The following is a 21676-nucleotide window of genomic DNA, read 5'->3' on the forward strand; positions in this document are numbered from 1 at the left end:
AACATGTATCTTACAGGCTACACCACAACAATATTTTGTTGGGTACCATATTACACATTAGTTCAAAAATAAATAAAAATATAATTGTATGTTTTATTTTCATAGTCTGAAGGCCAACTTACCGGGCCGATAGTGGATGGATGGAGAGGTGGCAGAGGACGTCCAGGGAGCGATCAGGCTGGAGGAAACAGGAGGAAGCGCCAGGTAAACATTTTCTCTCCTGCCCCTTCTCAGGTACACTTTAAATCAAGGACCGCAAGGCTCTGACCCCTTAAACACCAGAGCCTTTTTTTGTATTTGGTCGTTCAGTGATCACTGTGATTGGCTCATAGTGATCACCTGGTAAGTAGCCAATGAGACTGTGTCCTTAACCATAGGCGGTAACTCGGCTGTCATATGACAGCAAAGTTTGATTTTCCTGTGAACATGTGCAAGCAACAATTTGCACATGCGCACACACACATGCTACTGGTTGCAATTTTATGGCTGGAGTTGGAGACGTGTGTGTGTCAGTGCCAGCTTGGTTGGAGGAGCTCACTTGTGTATCTGGCCAGCCATGAAAATGATCATCCACATGCAGCCAGTTTTTGGATTAGTGCAGATGCTGAAAATGAGTAATAATGTTTTTTTTCCCTATGCAGGAAACTACACAAACAGCAAAGTAGGATTTCTAGTTATTCTGTACTTCAGTGTACCGTTGGCAAGGCTGCTAAAGAAAAGCAACTGAAATGAAATGCTTAGGTCTTCCACACAACTTGACATGATGATCATTTTGCAAGGTCTCGCCTGTCAAAAAATCTATACAGCCCACCTCCCCCAAAACACGTAGACATCTCAGATTATGGCTTCCACAGGTAAGGGCTATTTTACTCTGAAAATCGCAACATGCAGTCACAATCGCTTACAGTCAGAATTTTTTATGCAATGTTATAGATAGTTTTACCTCTATACAACAACTGTAAGTAGATTCCCACCTAGAGCCTTGTCAGGCAAGGGCGTATCTGGGTAATATAGCGCCTATGGCAAACACTGAAATTTCGCCCCCCCCCTCCTTCCTGGTCAGAGCCCCTTTCAATCTAAAAACAGCATCCTTTCTTGTGTACACGTGTTATGGTTGCCTATGTTTTTTGGCTCGGGATATTGCTGAAGATACTTCTTTCCTTATTCCCCCCTGTCCTCTTTTCTAACATTAAGCCACGTGCGCCCTACATACATGCATTAAATAACCATGTTCCCCAGATAACAGAATTAATCTGATCTGAGTGATGGAGAGGCATGGGGCAGGCATGGTGGCTCAGCACGGGGTAGGTATGGCAAAGGGGCAGGCAAGGCGCCCATGGTGCCGTGGCGCCCATGGCATGAGCCATGCCTGCACCCCTCTAGATACGCCTCTGTTGTCAGGACAGCTGCAGCTACATAAGTATGAAGAGAACCAACATTTATTGTAAGTGGAGTACCAATCTTTATTTCAGTCTTTATCATCTGCACAGCACAGGTGTTCTGATGTTACACAAGCAAATAAGGTTATGATTCCAGAGGCTACTAATCTATTTTTTACATTTAAGTTCATCATATGCATGCCTTTACTTATTGATCCATAATGTGATTATACAGAAGTGATGTTGAATATTCAGTCTTTAAATTGCTTGTTTTTTTGTTTTTTTTACAATATTAATTTATAAATGATTTAGCAAGTGTTTGCCCATTATAGAATCTTTCCTCTCCCTGATTTACTTTCTGAAATTTCTCACAGCTGGCAACATCTTTACTGCTGTCAGGTGATCTCTGCAGAATGTTTGTTTCTGGTAGTTAAACCAGTGAAAATAATGTCTGGTTTCCCAAAATGATTTGGGAGGAGAATTCTGAATAGCTAAACAGCCTAAGCTAAGCATTACTGGGAGGGCAGGGTTACATACCAATATACAGCAATATATAGTGTAGAAATAGAAAGGGTTTCTGTTGCTGCAACCAGGATAATTACCAGAAAAGTGGGTATCCTGAATAATTTACTGCATTCTACTGTATGTCACGACAGTGCCTCTTTAATGCTTATTGTGATTCTTCATTTTTATTTAATAAAATGTCTTATTTATGTGCACCTGTACAAGTTCGTACAATGTTTCTGTTATCCCAAGGGAATGTGGGACTATGCATTGTGCTACACTAATACTGAGATAATAAATCACATATTATGCAACATTTATGTGATCCCAAAGTTCTGTATAGGAATATAAGGGGGTTTGATAGGTTGGGGGAACAATGTTAGATTAGTTAGGATGGCCAAGAGGGAACAGATACAAATGACTGGTAAATGTTAGCAGAGAAGTGTTAGTAAGTAGTCTATCAATAAGCCTTTATGTTATTGTATTCTCCTCTTGAGCTTCTGTCATCAATGTATGTACGAAACCAGAAAAAAGTGACAAAATGCAAAACATAAGCACCACTCAACATCACCACACGTCACATAGAGTTAGTGATAGTGTATTTATTTAAAAATGGCATAAAAATGTTTTCTAGGATTCCTAAACTTTAATGATGGCTTTTCCAATGTTTTCTCCTCTGAGCATTCCCATGAATCCTGCAGGCATGTTCTCAAATCCATTGGTGATATGTTCACGGTATTTTATTTTGCCCTGATAATACAATTGAAATTCATATTAAATTCAGCAACTTATCAATAACTCAACTTTGCAGATGTAGCAAAAAAAAAAGAACACGGTGACTGTTTGTATTTTACTGTCCACATTATATCAGTATTGTGTAACCATAAATTTACAAACACCAAGAATGACAAACAAAAACGGAGTCGCAGGCACTGTAAAAACAGCTTGAAGTTCAGAGAAGTTTCTTTTTAGATTATGAATTTAAATTTTTAGATTAACCATGCTAAATTAAGCTTTTCAAAATAAGATGCTGTTTTTTTTGGGGGGGGGGAGGGGGGTGGAGGACACGCCTTTCCAACACATGTGCCAAGCTCTAGCAAGTGCCCAGTCAGTGTAGGGGAGTGGGGAGCAGCTGACAGAACGTGAGTTCCCCGCCTTCAGCCTCCCGTGGAAACGGGGCCTAACACAGGGAAACACCAGCTGCACAAACTCATACATCCTCATTTCCTCCTTAGTGAGCTAAAGCTGCCTGTTCACTGTCAATCTGCTTGGGTGATTGAGTGAAAATCTACTTTTAGTGAAGGAGTTATGACATTGCTTAATAATCCGTTGTGCTGAATTACTAAATGACAGAGACGAATGACCTCTACGGTGTGACACCTCTCACTTGTGTGCAATAGTGGCCACTCCCTCTCCAAGTAGTGAGTCTGTACAACAATCATGCAACTTCTGTTAAAAATGATGGTTCCAGGCAACAGTAATTGAGTGTCTGGGCAAGCATTGAGCTGGCAGCTGGAGATTTATGAAAAATACATTAGGATCTATCATCTACAAACTGATGCACCAGATATTTTTTTTTTGTATTGAAAATGTGCAAACACAGTACACTGACAAGCTTGACGAGAAATGCCACTGGAGTATACTGCCATATTGGACATACAGTATGTTACTGGCTGCAAATTGAAATGGAAAGAGGAAGGGGATTTTCAATAACATTAAATGGAAGAGAGTGCAGTACTAATGTTATGTTTATGGTCCTTTTATAATGAAAGCAGGATTTTCCTTCAATGTCGTACTGGGGTACATACTATGTGTGTCAATGCCTGGACTACTAACTGCACAAAATAGTTACCTGTATAACCCACTCCAGTAGCTGCTTCTTCCCCTCCTGAAATCTGTTTAGCCAGCGCGTCACTATGAATGCTTCCATGCAGAGTTGTTTGGAGAGCATTAATGGCTGTACGTAAGGTCCTTTATATAGGAAATAACGGAAAATAAAAAAAGATAAGGAAAGCAAATACTGTACATTTCAAAATGCCGTCTGTAAAACATACAGAAGAGGCACAAGCATAATGTAGTGTGGCACAGAGGGGTAATGGGCAGAACTCTCAGCTTGCAGTGCTAAAGCCCCAGGTCTGAATCTAGGCTAGGGCACTGTCACACAGTGGCATACCTAGGGCATTTGAAACCTGGTGCTGGGTATTAAATGACCCCCACCCCCACCAAAAAAAAAAAACATAGAGAAAGAGTGAGTGCAGTGTACTAAATGCACCACGGCAGGTAATGCCAGGTATAAGTGCCCCCAGTATAGGTTTCCTGATATAGTTGACCCAAGCATAGGTAACCTGGAATAGTTGCCTCCAGTATAGATAGCCTGGATTAGTTGCCCCCAGTATAGGTAGCCTGGAATAGTTACCGCCAGTGGAGGTAGCCTGTAGTAGTTGCCCCCAGTATAGGTAGACTGGAATGGTTGCCCCCCGGAAAAGGTAGCCTGGAATAGTTGCCCCCAGTATAGGTAGCTATAGTATAACTTCACCCAATATAGGTAGCCTGGTAGATGCCCCCCGTATAGGTAGCTATAGTATATTTGCCCACTGTATAGGTAGCTATGGTATAGATGCCCCCCAGTATAGTTAGCCTGGTAGATGCCCATGCAGAGTATAGTGCAGCTGGAAGACGGGCTGATATCTTACTGCTCCACTGCCAGAATCTACTGATGTCAGACTTCCTGTCACCGATCAGCTCTCCTGTACTGCCTGGTAGCTCTTCCTGCATCATGTGATTACGCGAGTGCAGGAAGGGATGCCAGCACTAGGAGGATAGCTGAGCAGAGACAGGAAGTCTGACATCGCTGGACTCGAGGGAGCAGGTAAGAGAACGGCAAGTCCTCCAGCTGCGCGCTATACGCCACACGGGCACGCGCCAGCCGGAACACCGATGATTGCATGGGGGCCAGTTGTTACACCCCTGCACGCTGAGTGACAATCCCCATGTTTGCATAAAGCAGAGATGTCAGTCCTAAATAATTACTTAATAATAATAATGTATCTTAACATAAACTTAATTCCAATTCCTGATCTGGCCTCAGCAGGTACTGTGTGATGGCAGAAAGCACAACAGAACTTTACTCCAGCGAATCAGAGCTCTGACCAGACAGCAGCTGGAGATTCTCAAGATTCCTATATACTAGCGGTAGTGAAATGCTTGCACATAGGAATTCACCATTTGCAAACCAGGTGTCCGGTAGAGATGGCCCGAACCTCTGATTTTAGGTTAGCGAACTTCTGCATAAGGTTCTGTTTGCGCGAACTTTCGCGAACCGCAATAGACTTCAATGGGGATGCGACTTTGAAAACTAGAAACATTTATGCTGGCCACAAAAGTGATGGAAAAAATGTTTCAAGGGGTCTAACACCTGGAGGGGGGCATGGATGAGACGCCAAAAGTCCCGGGGAAAAATCTGGATTTGATGCAAAGCAGCATTTTAAGGGCAGAAATCACTTTGAATGCTAAATTGCAGGACTAAAGTGCTTTCAAACATCTTGCATGTGTATACATCAATCAGGGAGTGTAATTAGAGTACTGCTTCACACTGACACACAAAACTCACTGTGTAACGCACCGCAAACAGCTGTTTGCGTAGTGACAGCTGTGCTGGACTGGTGCGCACCATGGCGAGAGTGCAGGCCGTTGCGGTGTTCAAGCCCATATGGTGGCCGGGCTGTGGTAGCTCAATGATAGAACAACAGTGACTGTCCAGCTGATCAAATTTGGTCTGTCCACAATGAAGCAACGGCCTTATTATCTTCTTGTATGTAGGTAGGTATAGGTAGGTGCCCCAGTATAGGTAGGTAGGCATAGGTAGGTGTCCCAGTATAGGTAGATAGGCATAGGTAGGTGTCCCAGTAGTTAGCTAGGCATAGGTAGGAGTCCCAGTATAGGTAGGTAGGCATAGGTAGGTGCCCCAGTAGTTAGCTAGGCATAGGTAGGAGTCCCAGTATAGGTAGGTAGGCATAGGTAGGTGCCCCAGTAGTTAGCTAGGCATAGGTAGGAGTCCCAGTATAGGTAGGTAGGCATAGGTAGGTGCCCCATTAGTTAGCTAGGCATAGGTAGGAGTCCCAGTATAGGTAGGTAGGCATAGGTAGAAGTACCAGTATAGGTAGGTAGGCATAGGTAGGTGCCCCAGTAGTTAGCTAGGCATAGGTAGGAGTCCCAGTATAGGTAGGTAGGCATAGGTAGGGGTCCCAGTATAGGTTGGTAGGCATAGGTAGGTGTCCCCGTATAGGTAAGTAGTTAGGTAGGCATAGGTAGGTGTCCCAGTACAGATAGTTAGGCAGGGCCTGGCTGGCACAGTAATAGCAATTACCAAGGTCCAGCTGCAACAGCTAGGGCTGTATAATGCAGTGTCAGTGGGCAACACAAAAAAAAACACATCAGAAGGACATTAGCTCTCAAAAGAGCTGTTGAGGGGTGCTATTTTAGCAATAACAATCAGCCAGGACGAAGCTAACAAGCCTACAAGAGCTTAACTAATCTTTCCCTATGAGAGTCTGCCAGCAGCTGTCCCTTCACTAATTACTGCAGTCTGCAGGCACATGAGTGAGTGTAAAAGCCAGCGCTGCCTGCCTTTTATAAGGGGGGGGGGTGGGGCTCCAGGAGAGAGTGTAGCCTAATTGTCTACAATGTGCCTGCTGACTGTGATGTAGAGGGTCAAAGTTGACCCTAATGGCGCACTATGGGGGCAAACCGAACTTCCGCAAAAGTTTGCCTTCGCTGGCGAACGTGAACCACGAAAGTTCGCCTGGAACCGTTTGCAGGTGAACCGTTCGGGCCATCTCTAGTGTCCGGTAGTGAATCTAGGCCTCAGGCTACATTCACACTAGTGCTCTGCATCGGACAGTATAATCACATCTTTAATGCGATGCAATTATATTGTAACGGTGCATTCACATTGGCACGTTAGCAGTGCCGTGTGATGGATCCACTGACATAACATGAAGCATGCTGTGTATGCATATACACAGTTGTAGTGAAGCATACTTTTCATCGACTGTATGCTTTACTATACGCATTGCATGTCATGTTTAACATGCAATGCAACTTTTCTCCTCCGTTGCATTGCGATCCTGTTTTTACAGGAAACGTAATGCCCCAGTGTGAACCTAACCTTAGAGTGAGTTTACACTATGGGCTTGATTCACTAAAACAAATAGAATGCCTTATCAAAGTTAGCATGCCTTATCAGAGTTAACACGCCTTATCAGAGTATCATAGTGAGCGCTAGGAACCCGCAGGGGCTCAGGGCAGGACGAGTGGAGCTCTCGTCATTGCCAATTAGCAGGCATAAGTTCGCTATGCTACTCTGATAAGGCGTGTTAACTTTGATAAGGCATGCTAACTTTGATAAGGCATGCTATTTGTCTTGGTTTCTATTGGAGGGCAATGGGAGGAAGAGAGGTCACTTGCTGCTGGGTGGGGGGAGGGGACTTAGAGGGAGCATTATTGGTTGATGGGGGGATGGAGTAAGAAAGAGGTCACTGGTAATTGATGGGGGAGATTGGGATCATGTCTTATGGTTAAAAGTGGTGGAACTTCTCGTGGTGGGACTTCTCATGATCCCCCCATCCCCCTTAGGCTAGCAGTATGGTCCACGGAATTCAAAGGACCCTCTACCGAAAGGCTCCCCTGCTCCCTTACTAATGTCCCACTGGCTGATGACTGAGGAGTTTGCAGACTCTTCTGCACCAGCTGGCCACATCTTCAAAGAAATGCTTAGATTTGTGCAGTGACACTGTCATAAGATGTCAGTGTGTACAATGCCCCAGCCATAACCTTTATACTGCATTACAGACAGCAGATGTACGAAGAGGAAATTACGTTGCACACTGCTCTCTTATGACAGTGCTGCTGATCTATCCTCTGTAGAGCTTCTAAACTATCACTACCAACACTTCACAGGGCTTCAAACAAAGATAACATTAACCATTCACATAGTGTTTTGCTCCTCTTCACAGACGCACAGCGATGATACTGTCTCCTGTATCTAGTAGGCATGTGTGAGAGTCACATAACACCACCCCTACTAAGGAGTCTGTAGTGATGTGTTCCACTCAACATCTCTTGTATCTAATGGGCGTGTGTGAGAGTCACATAACACCAACCCCTAATATTTCACCCCAGCCGGCACCCCTAGGCACATGCCTCTTGTGTCTAATGACAAAACTGGCCCTATTTGGAACACTGTAAGCAGCATGCATCAGTCTCTGGCCATACAGCTGCTTGTATACCCTAAAAAGAAAGACTATAATGTTTGAAAAAGGATACTGTGGTCCAATTTGAAAATGTACTCAACATCTTACAAAAAGGGAGTTCTGAGTTATCTATATGCAGCTTTCACATGAAATGCAATACCTTTAAATTATCATGTTATCAACACAATTACATATTAACATAGTATTCTGTGCGCAAAGTAAGTACCACTTATGTATAAACCTCGGCATAGCAGAATATTTGTGTAATAATTGTGCACAGGTTAAAACAATACTTATGTGGAAAACTTCTGTCTACCTGTTGGAGGCACTGCCTCATTGTAACCAGATATACAGCCACACACTGAAATCCGTCCAAATTCCTTCATTTGTGGTATAGCAGCATCAGCAAACTTTCCTCCAACCTACAGCATAATAAATATGATCAGTTTTATCATTTTGATTGTTTAGGATTAAGAGTGTGTACGTGAACAGAGCAGTCTAGAGGAAAAAAACGCATGCATGAAAAAAGGGCGCCAGCAAAGAGGGGCACGGCTGGATAATGAAATGGCGCTGGTGGATAACGAAATTTCAATAACGATAAACATCTTTAATGAAATTGGTTAACAATAAATACAGTTTTAAAACTGATGGTAGTTGATAACAAAAATATATTAACCTATTATGGTTCCTGGACGTAGTTTCTACGTCCAGGAACCATGCGCGCTACCGCGCGCCCCCGCGGCCGATCGTGCGCGTACACGCGCACTCCCGGCCGCGGATTCGGGAGCCAAGGAATCAATGTATCGGGCTACGGAGCCCGATCATTGATTCCTCTCCCCCGCTGAAAAAGCGACAGCTTCTCTCGGAAGCTGCGCCTTTTCTGGCCGTTCCCTTCCCGATGTGTCACTCTAAGCGCGTGCTACGCTTAGAGTGACGTCATGTAAACAAACTCATGGCCGCCATCTTGTGGCCAAAAAGTAATACTACACCTGAAAAAAAAAAAAAAAAACAGAATTAACACACATTTACATTATAAACCTATTGTTTACCTCCCACCCTCCCAAAAGTACCCTAATAAAATTTTTAGTATAAAAAAAAAAACCATTACAATAAAAAAAAAAACATGTAAATATTTACCTAAGGGTCTAAACTTTTTAAATATCAATGTAAAGATGAAATATTTCTATATTTTTTTTTATTTTAAACTTGTAAATAGTGATAGATGCAAAATGGAAAAAATGCACCTTTATTTCCAAATAAAATATTGTCGCCATACATTGTGATAGGGACATAATTTTAACGGTGTAATAACCGGGACATATGGGCATATACAATACGTGAGTTTTAATTATGGAGGCATGTATTATTTTAAAACTATAATGGCTGAAAACTGAGAAATAATGAATTTTTCCATTTTTTTCTTATTCTTCCTGTTAAAATGCCCGTTTCCACTAGTGCGGTGCGAATCGCTGGGATTCCACCGCTGACAAAATCGCATGCGGACGCGATTCCGCATGCGATTTTTGCCGCGATTTCGCATGCGATTTCGCATAGGCAGGCTATCAGCAATTTTAACCATGTCGCTGCCTGGCTCAATGTACATTAGTTTTAGTGCGATTTCGCACGTGAAATCGCGGCAAAAAACGCATGTGCGTTTTCCCCTATTAAATACATTGCCTGCGAATCGCCTGCATTCCACACGCAGGCGAATTCTGCAGGCCCTACCGTGCAGAAAAATCCTGCACAGAAAAACGCACCAAAAAACTGACAAGTGGAAACAGTCTCATCCACTTGTATTAGTTATGCGAATCCGCATGCAGACAACGCATGCGGATTCGCTCTAGTGGAAACGGGCCCTAAAGTTCTTAGCAAAATGTACCCCCCAAAGAAAGCCTAATTGGTGGCGGAAAAAACAAGATATAGATCAGTGCATTGTGATAAGTAGTGATAAAGTTATAGGCTAATGAATGGGAAGTGAACATTTCTCACGTGAAAACGACGGAACCTGAATGGGTTAATGTTAAAAATCACAACGTAATTTAACAATACAGTTTCACCCAACCCTACCCTCACACAGAACCCCCCAGTGGTGCCTAAAACTAACCACTCCCCTGATGGTGCTTAACCCTAACCTCCTCTCCGATGGTGCCTAACTCTAACCCCCTCCGGTGGTGCCTAAAACGACTGTCACTTGACAGTCAGCCAATTGGGCCAATCAAAGTGCAGAAATCTCGTCCTTTGAATCCGCTGGACCTGCCGGGGCTCAGAGCGGGGTTCAGTGGAGCGCTCAATAAAGTGAACCTCCAGGCTAAAAATCTACTCAGCAGAACTGAAAAGGCTTGGTGTTTCTTTAACAGTTTCACAGCATCATTTTTGGCTGCACAGAAGCTAAGCTCCACCCCATCAAAGAAAATTACCCGGGCATTTTTTCCCCTGATACTGTGCAAAGCATGATGGGATTTCTGATGCTGTTGTTCTCATTGCCTAGCAACTGGGAGGGGTAATCAGGACACAGGACAGTTGGATCTGCGACTCATGCTCCCTGTCACCTCCTTTCATCCAAAAAGATGGCTGCCCTCATGAAATCACAAACATTTGCCTGTTCTTTTAAAACAGGGTGGGTAAGAGATTATATTGCCTATCTATTTTAATTCACATAACTAATGTACCTTAATGACAGTATGTTTGTTTAGGCTGAAGTTCCTCTTTAAGTTTAATCAAGCACTAGTTAAACTATTAGAACATAGCGTAATTTAGCAGCGCACGCTATGGCAGCATAGCATGTGCTGGAGATTATTACCTTGCGCTGCTTTCATTAAAGGACACTCGAAGTGAAAATAAACTAATCAAATAAACAATTGTATCTATCCTCCTTCTCCTAAAAATGCCTTTTTAAGATTTTCCACAGATTTATTTTATATCTAAACCTACATTTTAAGGTTTTACTGTTTTATTGTTTTTGCTCAATGACATATTCACGGAAGTATGCCAGAGCTAAAGTCTATGAACTATTGACCCTTTTTATCTCTTTCCTGCTCTCAAACGCCATTTTCTGCTAGGAAAGTGTTTTATAGTTGTAATTTCTTATCAGTGAGGATCACACTGTAGTCTGACCCAGTCCTGACAGACAGTAAACTGCCACTTATATACCTGATGTTTAACTCTTTCAGTCATACAAAGAAAAAAAAGGAGCACGGCGTAGTTATTTGTGTGCTATGTACTGTACATACATATGTCTATCTCATCATGTCACATGTCACCTCGGGTATCCTTTAAGCTGCACTGCTGTAGCATTTGGAAGGTCCTTGGACTCCATTGGTACCACACCCTCTGCTAGCTGTGAGAACACCTTGAGAACCACCCGGCTAGATTTTAACCATAACTGGTCATACATGTACATCGCCCAGACCTGGAATTCTGTGACTATCGGTATGAGTCTCTGAATATATCAAGGATGAGCTGTGATTTCCCCTCTTCCCATATATTATGCAGTGTATGCACTAAACTGCTCTAATCATTGTGCAGTAAGACTTCACGCACATAATTCTGCTTAACGCAGTTTACTGAATACACGCCTATGTTTCATATGACCTGATGATACCAGTTCTTTCATATGTTTCATTACACATTACACAAGGAACTATTTGCCTTAAAACAAGCCTGAACTAAACCTCACCTTACTTAATTTAATATTTATCATGTTCTTCATACCTAATCAACATTGTTTTATGAATGCACAGTGTCATCTAACATAGCTGGACTCGGCTGCATCTGCCATTTTTTATGACAGTTAATTTAGCTTCTAAAGGCCTGGACAGATGCTCTGTTAGGGCCCTTCCACACCACACCAAGGGATTGATTAACTAAGACAAATAGCATGCCTTATCAAAGTTAACGCGCCTTATCAAAGTAGCATACAAACCCGCAGGTGCTCATGGCAGGACGAGTGGAGCTCTCGTCATTGCTAATTAGCAGGCATAAGTTTGTAGCGCTCGCTATGCTACTCTGATAAGGCGTATTAACCTTGATAAGACATACTATTTGTTTTAGTGAATCAAGCCCCAAGTCTGTTTCGTTGTAACAGACAATATGACTGCATGGCAAAACAGGCATTCTATATCAAGTGCAGGGTGGCTGATATCGACGCACACATGGCAGTTATTATTTTATTCAACTGTTTCATTTACTGTATGCCTCACTGTAGAGTTGCTTCGCAGCAGTGAGGCGTGATATGTCCATTTGGCTACATGTGTGGAAGGGCCCTTGATGTTGCTCTAAATGCTCATTAGTAATTGTTTGGGGGTGACGGTACTACTCAGCTATTGCAGAACAGCATGTTCTGTTGTATGGCAAGGGTAAAACGAGCTGGAGGCAACCTGCTGTGGTGTTAATAATAGCAGCCAGTTATTGTGGAACACCTGCAGCTATACTACATTTTCACCTGGAATGGTCAACAATTATCTTGGGTGAGGAAAAACAGTCAATAGGTCACTGAAGAAGGATTTGATGGAGAATGATGCAAATTTAGTATGCAAATGTATGCATCTTGATAATGGACCTGTGAGGATTCAACCTTGGAATGCTATGATTGGTCCATTTTCAAGCCGCATAAATTTGCATAACCCAACATCAACTCAGAATTATTTGCATCTCATTGATCATCCCTACTTCCTACAGCTGAAGGCTAAAGTGGAGCTTGCAGGAAGTACGTCACTGAGAATCCCGTCGGTCCGTGCATGCGCACCGCGATGCACTGCGCTCTGGCGTTTAAACTTATTGTGTCACCCATAGATTTCCATTATGCCAAGTACAATGCATTAAGCGCATTACTTGCGGTAGCACTGCAACAGGCCTTGACTTAAGAAAGACATCCAGCTTTCAGGTGCAATCTGAGCCCACAAAAATTAGAGAACACACACTTACATTCTCAAAGTAGCAGTCATAGCCTTCCGGAGATGCTTTCTTGAGCGCTTTCTCCAGAGAGCTCACAGTCTTGTAGTTGAAAGCTTCATCAAAGCCTAATTCCTTTAGATAGGCTATTTTGTCATCGGAACCAGCAGATCCCACAACTTTACAGCCCTGAGGAGAAACCAAACACAATCATTTCCTGTTTCATAATGGTATGTGTTCTCATGCCACTGATCTATAGAAGATGTTCTTTCACTTGGATTGTGCATACAAAGCTTCCAGCATTGCGTAGGGCACTGCTTGGCTTCCAGGCCTGAGGAGTGCTGCAAGATTAGTGTATTATTAGTATTTGCACCAGGGTAGTGGCATGCACCTATGACCTACCACAAGAACTCAGTATTCAGTACAGGACAAGCTAGCGCTATCAATAATGTTCACACTGCACACAGATGTTTTTTTTTGCATTTGCATAACTGCTAATTTATCTTCCAGCAACCTCACTCCCTGAATGCAATCATTACCAGTCTAGGCTTGCACAATAGCTTATGCTCTTCAGTATGTCTATTTCTACCAGCTCAGTCAGAACATTAATAGATCAACTCTCATAAATAACTATGCAAAACAGACTAGCCACTTATCAATCTGTCCAACATGAAAGCAGAAATCAAAGACTTCAGCATAAAACCTTATACCCCAACTTCCCCTTTAGATGATTTAAAGGATACATCTGGGGAATAGGCGGTATGAAAACACATCCCTAGTGCTTTAAGTCCGGTCTAGCTGTGCTGGATCGTGTCTTCCTTTTCCCCCTGAAGCGCCCCGTATGTCCACAATTAGGTCCGGTCTGCGCAGTTTGAATCACTTAGTCGCCGCATGCATACGCATGTTTGACATAGATGTCCATGGCCATGCTGCCGGCAGCCTCCTCTCTACTGTGCATATGCATGACTAGAAAATTGAATCTGCGCATACACAAAGTTTAATACTTCCGGTCGACAGGTCCTAACCGCCCGAGGTTGCGACCCAGACCGGACCAAATAGCAGATACTGTATATGGGGCATGGTTCAGCACTGCTGGACAGGATTTAAACTACTAGGTATGTGTTTTCATACCACCTATTCCCCAGATGTTTTTACCACCTATTCCTCAGATGTATACTTTAAAGAGGAAGTGTCGCTACATAGGAAACAATGTGTTGCTACATTGTAACTAGGGAAGTGATGCAGGCTTCAATGGAAGCCTGTGATTACGGTGGCCTGCGGGGAGATTAATGAATTGGAACATTGTTCCCATTGACAAATCTAACGATTGGCAGTAGAAAACAGCAGAAATCGGTGGCGGAAGGTATCGCGGCGGCTCTTTTTAAAAATAAACAATGTTTTTGAACAAAAATACTGTTTATTCATGGCGGACATGTATGGATTGGCACAGGGGACTTTTGTCCCCTGCAGCCAATCCCCCCTGCTACCAGCAACATTGCTAACGTGGGCATTTGCCCGCATGATCGCCCGCAAAGCACCTGAAACTGGATGTGATTAGCACGTCCCTGCGGCTGTACGTGAGGCTCACGTCCGTGTGGCATAAATGGTTAAGGAGTGTTACCAATAGTGTACAATCATAGCCAAAATGTTGGTCAGTGACATATGTTGTGTTTTTAAAAATGTACAGCTTTATTAGTATAGAACATTAATTATCACAAAAAAACACAATTTTTGTGTACTTTGGCCCTGACACAATGATTAGCTCTTTACATTTCGTTATAGACAAATTATTAGTACAGGTGTGACCGGGTACAGCTGAAATCACTATAATATTCTGACTTTTTTATAAGGATAGACTGATTGCTATAAAACAAGATGGTTGTATTAGCAGTGGTTGCTGACAATGAGATACTTGCAGCCATCAGCACTTTGCATGAAATGCAAAAAAACTGCTGCAAACTGCTGCTAAGAATACTGTATATGAAAGAACCATGCCCAGGATCATAAAGCATTTCAAGGTGGAAGGTGCAATCATGGCCGTTGCTAGGGCATCACAAGACTCTACCCACCCCCCCCCCCTCCCCTGCATTATGGAGCACAGTGTGGGAAGAATAACAGGCAGCAGCACACACGCCCCTCTTCTGGGTTCTGGGCATTGCAGGTCCTGTATGTCTCCTCTGTAGTGATTGTGCTCTGCAGATGGACGGGACCTGCAGGACCTGGTGCCTGGAGGAGGTGAGTGTGTGAGTACTGCTGTCTATAATCCTCCCCATAATGTGTTGTGTAATGCTGGGAGGGAGCACATCTGACTACAATACTGGGGAGGGAGGGGGGATATCTGGCTGCTATACTAGGGAGGAAGGGAGGCCACATTTGGCTACTATACTGGAGAAGGAGGGGGAACATCTGGCTACTATATTGGGGTGGGAGGGGAAACATCCGGTTACTATACCGGGGAGGAAGTGAGGCCACATCTGGCTATTCTACTGGGAGGGGGCACATCTGGCTATTTTACTGGGGAGGGGCCTGTGTGTGTGTGTGTGTGTGTGTGTGTGGGGGGGGGGGGGGGGGGTTGCTGCAGGTTTGCTCAGTATGGGACCCAGAAATTTCTGATGGGGTGATTCCTCCTAAGGAGTGCCATAATTGCAGAGCTTGGCCAGTATCCACAGCAGGAGGGATTGGGTTCATTTGCACGCACAGTAGTGAGAAAACGTTTAGACAAGGGTAGGACAGTAAAGAAGCAAATTCTTCAAGAAAGACATCATGAAAATGCTGCAGGAATTACAAAGACTGGACAGCACCTTCAGAGAAATACACCTCCATGAGTGCTGTGTCATACCCAGGGCCAGGCCAAGGCAGAGGCAAGAGAGGCTCTAGCCTCAGGGTGCAGTGTAGGAGGGGGAGCAAAACTCACTCAGCTACCATTCCCCTATTGTGTATGAAGCAGAGAGAAGTAAGAAAAGGGGATACATGGCAGTGACTGCAACCCAGATAACTAGAGATTAAGGTGTTTGGATTGGCGGGTGATGTCTAATAAAATGTAGTCATGTCTAATATGATATGTATTTTGATATGCTTGCCATGTGTTGTATTTGTGTTGGTTTTGCAAAACTCAATGAAACTTATCCGTTAAAAAAAAAGGGTTGGGAGGATTGGGGGCCCTGGGGCGCCTTTTTAGTCTAATAGCAATCAGTGTGTGACAGCTGGGGTGGGAGGGATGGAGGGGCGCAGTTTGGTGTCTCAGCCTTGGGTGCTGGAGGACCTTGTCCCGGCTCTGGCTATACCACCAGTGAAGCACCCGGAGACAATTCATGTGTTTCTTCTCATCCAAGGGCTTGGGCACACTCACAGTTCTACCCAAGATCTATCAATATCCAGGTGTAATCTGGTTATGATCTGCATATCGTCCAGCAATGTATCACAAGGCAAAAGTGATAAGAAGTGGCTCAGAGATCATATCATTGAAATTTTGGACTAGTGGCCAGGAAACCCCCCAGATCTGAATATCACTCATAATCTGTGGTCAGTTCTAAAAAAGTGGGTGGTTTACAATGTCATTTATCCTTTATGGCAGTGCTGTCGTCGCGCCGCGCCGGAAAATGGCGTGGCCATGGACCAGAATGCGGGTGTGGCCACGGGAGGAGACAAATTTACATGAACTTAGCAATGTGGGACATTAGATTAGGACAGTGGTGGCAAACCTTTTGGAGGCAGAGTGCCCAAACTGCAACCCAAAAGTCACTTTATCGCAAAGTGGCAACAACAATTTAAACTACATACAAACGTTTTAACTCATACATGAACATTATGGAAAATCCAAGTTGAAAATAAACTGTGAAGATAAACAATTTCATCCATCCTACTCCTGAAAAATGTATTCTTTTTTTTAGAACCTCCCAGTTTTATTTTCCGTTTTAAAAAGCTAAAAAAGTAGGTTTAGTGCTATTGTCTCATATGATGATGATTCAGCTTTTCCCATAGTCTCGCAGTTAGCAATCATGTGACCCCCAACAAGACAAATTCAGCAATCATGATGCCCCCAACAAATCATGAGGACCCCAACAAGATACATGCAGCAATCATGATGCCCCCAACAAGACAAATTTAGCAATCATGAGGTCCCCAACAAATCATGAGGCTCCCAACAAGACACATTCAGCAATCTTGAGGCCCCCAACAAGACAAATTCAGCAATCATGATGCCCCCAACAAATCATGAGGCACCCAACAAGACAAATTCAGCAATCATGAGGCACATACATAGACAGCATTTCATATAAATAGGCAGAATGCCCCCTTAATATGGTAGACACCTCTCACCTGGCTTTTACATTCTCCTCTACTGGCTGCTGTGCCTGGCTATACTGTTTTGCCCGGATTGGGGATGATGTGTGGGCTGAAAGGCCTTGCAGTGATGCTGTGGCCGGGCTGACGGTGATGCTGTGGTGTGGCCGGATGAGGTAGTGACAGGTGTCCCCCCAGCTGAGGCAGTGACAGGTGCTCCCCAGTTAGATAGTGACAGATGTCCCCCCAGCTGAGGTAGTGACAGGTGCCCCCCAGTTAGATAGTGACAGGTGTCCCCCCAGGCAGGGTAGTGACAGGTGCCCCCCAGTTAGATAGTGACAGGTGCCTCCCCAGTTGAGGTAGTGACAGGTGTCCCCCCAGCTGAGGTAGTGACAGGTGCCCCCCAGTTAGATAGTGGCAGGTGTCCCCCCAGCTGAGGTAGTGACAGGTGCCCCCCAGTTAGATAGCGACAGGTGTCCCCCCAGCTGAGGTAGTGACAGGTGCCCCCCAGTTAGATAGTGACAGGTGTCCCCCCAGCTGAGGTAGTGACAGGTGCCCCTCAGTTAGATAGTGACAGGTGTCCCCCCAGCTGAGGTAGTGACAGGTGCCCCCCAGTTAGAGAGTGACAGGTGTCCCCCCAGCTGAGGTAGTGACAGGTGCCCCCCAGTTAGATAGTGACAGGTGTCCCCCCAGCTGAGGTAGTGACAGGTGCCCCCCAGTTAGATAGTGACAGGTGTCCCCCCAGCTAAGGTAGTGACAGGTGCCCCCCAGTTAGAGAGTGACAGGTGTCCCCCCAGCTGAGGTAGTGACAGGTGCCCCCCAGTTAGATAGTGACAGGTGCCCCCCAAGTTAGATAGTGACAGGTGCCCCCCAAGTTAGATAGTGACCGGTGCCCCCAAGTTAGACAGTGACAGGTGCCCCCCAGCTGAGGTAGTGACAGTTGCCCCCCAAGTTAGATAGTGACAGGTACCCCCCAGTTAGAGAGTGACAGGTGTCCCCCCAGCTGAGGTAGTGACAGGTGCCCCCCAGTTAGATAGTGACAGGTGTCCCCCCAGCTGAGGTAGTGACAGGTACCCCCCAGTTAGAGAGTGACAGGTGTCCCCCCAGCTGAGGTAGTGACAGGTGCCCCCCAGTTAGATAGTGACAGGTGCCCCCCAAGTTAGATAGTGACAGGTGCCCCCCAAGTTAGATAGTGACCGGTGCCCCCAAGTTAGACAGTGACAGGTGCCCCCCAGCTGAGGTAGTGACAGTTGCCCCCCAAGTTAGATAGTGACAGGTGCCCCCCAAGTTAGATAGTGACAGGTGCCCCCCAAGTTAGATAGCGAGGTGTCCAGTGCCCGTTACCTTTGATCAGCGCTGTCCTCTCCTGTGTCCCTGCTGGCGCTGCCTCAGCTCAGATCTCACAGATCGCGGCGACTGAAGCAGGCAGAGTGCGCATGGCACCCGCGCAGAGGAACTTCACATGCGGAAGTGACTAATGATGTCACTTCCGCATGTGACGTACTCCGTGTATGCGGGTACAACCATGCGCACTCTGCTCTCTTCAGTCAACACGATCTGTGAGGTCTGAGCTGAGGCAGCGCCAGCCGGGGGACACAGGAGAGTGCACGATATGAGGTTGCTGGCATGGCGCCTATAGCAGAAGCCATGCCTGCAGCTCAGGGAGCGGGCCGCAGCAGGAGGCCTGGCGGGCCGCCAGTTGGACAGCGCTGCTTTATGGGGAAGTCAAAAACAGTTTACAGAAAATACATTTATTGAAAAAATAACATACTTTTATCTTTGCAATCTGTCCTACTATGGTTCCAACAGCCCCAGCAGCAGAGTTTACTAGAACCACATCTCCTTCCTTGGGTCTGCAGAGCTCCAAAAAACCAAAGTACGCTGTGAGACTGTGAGAAAAAAAAGATGGAAAATTATACAGTGCTAACTTTACATAGCAATGTATAGAGATTTGCCTTTAGCCATGATAGCACCATGATAATTTAGCTTTAAAGGACACCCAAAGTGAAAATAAACGAATGAAATAAACAATTGTATCTTGAACACAGTGAATCCAGCGCAGGAGACTTGGGCTCACAGGGAGTAACTTCGGCGCCATCAGAAGACAGAGCTGAAGTTACTTTTAAAACACAATAAATTGACTTTCAGCAATTGCTGGAAGCCAAAGTATTTCATTCTCCACCATCCATGGCGGCCTGGAGGGGGAATAGTATTTAACACGGCTGGGACTTGTGCAGCAGCAGGATCAGCCATATACCAGCTGTATACTGCGCCCAAGTCTCCCACACCAATTCCTCTCGTACACATAGGGCTCGATTCACAAAGCGGTGATAGCCCAGTTAAAGACTTTAGGCGTGATAACCATTTTATCGTGCCTAAACTCAGTTTAGGCATGATATGTTTAGGCATGATAAGTTTAGATAAGTTTAGATCGCGCGCAAAGTCCCGCATGCAAAGCAGCGCCATTAAACTCTATGCAAAGTGCACCAGACTTTGCTGGCGCAAAACCTTTGATCAGCTGTGCACTGCGGTGCTAACCCAGTTGGTGCCTAAACTTATCACGCCTAAAAACTTATCACACCTAAACTTATCATGACTAAACTTATCACACCTAAACTTATCACTCCTAAACTTATCATGCCTAAACAGAGTTTAGGCGTGATAAAGGGCTTTTCACTAGCGTGCTAACTGTTAGCACTGCTTTGTGAATCAGGCCCATTGTATCTAACTTCCTCCTCCTAAAAATGTCTTTTTAAGATATTCCACAGTTGTATTTAATATTTAAATCTAATTTTTAAGTCTTTACTGTTTTATTGTTTTTGCTCAATTACACATTCATTGAAGTATGCCAGAGCTAAAATCTATGAGCTATTGACCCTTTTTATCTCTTTCCTGCTCTCAGAGGCCATTTTCTGCTATGAAAGTGTTTTATAGTTGTAATTTCTTAGCAGTGAGGGTCACACCGTAGTCTGATCCAGTCCTGACTAGTTATTTGTGTGCTGGGCACTGTATATACACATGTCTATCTCATCATTTCACACATCACCTCAGGTATCCTTTAAAACCATGAGTTAAGGATCATTTTTTAAGCACCATGTTTTCCAATAATGAGTGTTACCTTCCATACTTGTGTTTTAAACTTTATTAAATCTAACCATTTAGGCCTTGTTCACATTGTATTCGGCTCACGTGTCCATCCACGGTGGGCTTATTTTGAGGCGTTTTTTCTTTCCTATTCCCGGCGCTTGGGTGGGCGATTCTTTTTTGTGGTTAGCGGTTTCTGAATCATTTTTCCCGAGCATTTTGGTAATTCAATCCCTGACGCAAGTCAGGAAGTGAACTCTTTGATCCGAAAAAGAATAAATACAATGCATTTATTCTTAAAAACGCGGACGCAATCGCTCCACAAGGCGGTTTTGTGAGCATTTTGCGTTTTTCCTATACCTTCTATTGAGGCGGAATCGCCTCAAAAATGGCTCAAGCACCGCTTATCTAGACGGATGAGAAACAAACCGTTTAGATATGAACTATCTCATAGAGAATCATTGTGCAAGCGCTTTCAGGGCGATTTTGAAAAATCGCCTGCGACAAAAATGCCTGCAGTGTGAACAAGCCCTTAAAGTTTTGACTGTAGAATTTTTAGAATACATAATTTAGAACTCATATAGAAAAGTTCAAAAATTTCCGACCAACAAAACAATTCTTGTGTAGCACTGACTCCCACAGGAGCTGCTGTAAGAGTTGGGTTCTCCTACTGTCCCCAGTGATGACCCGTCCTGTGAAAGGACCCTTTAATACTCCGACACACCAATAACTATAAGGGGGTTTTATTAGTGGCAGACAAGATGCCCTGTGAGAAGGGTGTGGGCAAACAGGATTCACAATGGTATAGGGGTACAATGGCATCAAATAAAAGCAACAGCTTAGTGACAATGGGTTAGTGAAGCAGAAACAGCAGTTCAATAGTGCAACAGTCATAAATAGAGTTTGTTCCCCTGTCCACCCGTGAAGAGACTCTGCCCCTTAATGCACTGGGTGAGAGAGAGACAGACTGCTGTACAATTTCTTTACAATCAAACAGACAAACAGTTATATGCAATTCACACAAATAGCAGAGGAGGTGCAACTAGCTACTGCACTTAGCTAAAACATTTCAAACCCTGACTAACCACTGGCCAGTGGTGAAACTGCTATAAAGTCTGCTAGCGATGGGGCCCATTCAAGTTAATGTTGGAGCGCTCAGACCTTCAAGAGAAGGTATTTGTAATCCACATGGCACGACCAGCTCTCCAAAGGACTCTGAGCTGAGAGGGGCAGGGGCCCCTTCTCGCTCGCCAGGTGAAGGAACAGTTAAACCCAAAGTACTGT

General features: G+C 44.4%; 1 protein-coding gene across 2 annotated transcripts in view; it reads right to left on the minus strand.

Annotated features, from left to right (window-relative positions):
• Positions 1 to 2470: 2470 nt before the first annotated feature.
• LOC137551754 (prostaglandin reductase 1-like) overlaps positions 2471 to 21676 on the minus strand; it is a 49926-nt gene continuing 30720 nt past the window's right edge. For both annotated transcript variants that reach the window (XM_068271360.1, XM_068271361.1), the window contains 5 exons: positions 19080 to 19197; positions 13058 to 13213; positions 8451 to 8556; positions 3736 to 3854; positions 2471 to 2633 (listed from right to left, as the gene is read on the minus strand). In XM_068271360.1, the coding sequence (XP_068127461.1) occupies positions 2523 to 2633; positions 3736 to 3854; positions 8451 to 8556; positions 13058 to 13213; positions 19080 to 19197 (610 nt within the window). In that variant the 3' untranslated portion in view covers positions 2471 to 2522. The remainder of the gene's footprint in view (positions 2634 to 3735; positions 3855 to 8450; positions 8557 to 13057; positions 13214 to 19079; positions 19198 to 21676) is intronic.

Source organism: Hyperolius riggenbachi, chromosome 1, assembly GCF_040937935.1.
Source record: "Hyperolius riggenbachi isolate aHypRig1 chromosome 1, aHypRig1.pri, whole genome shotgun sequence".
In the NCBI taxonomy this organism is placed as follows: domain Eukaryota; kingdom Metazoa; phylum Chordata; class Amphibia; order Anura; family Hyperoliidae; genus Hyperolius; species Hyperolius riggenbachi.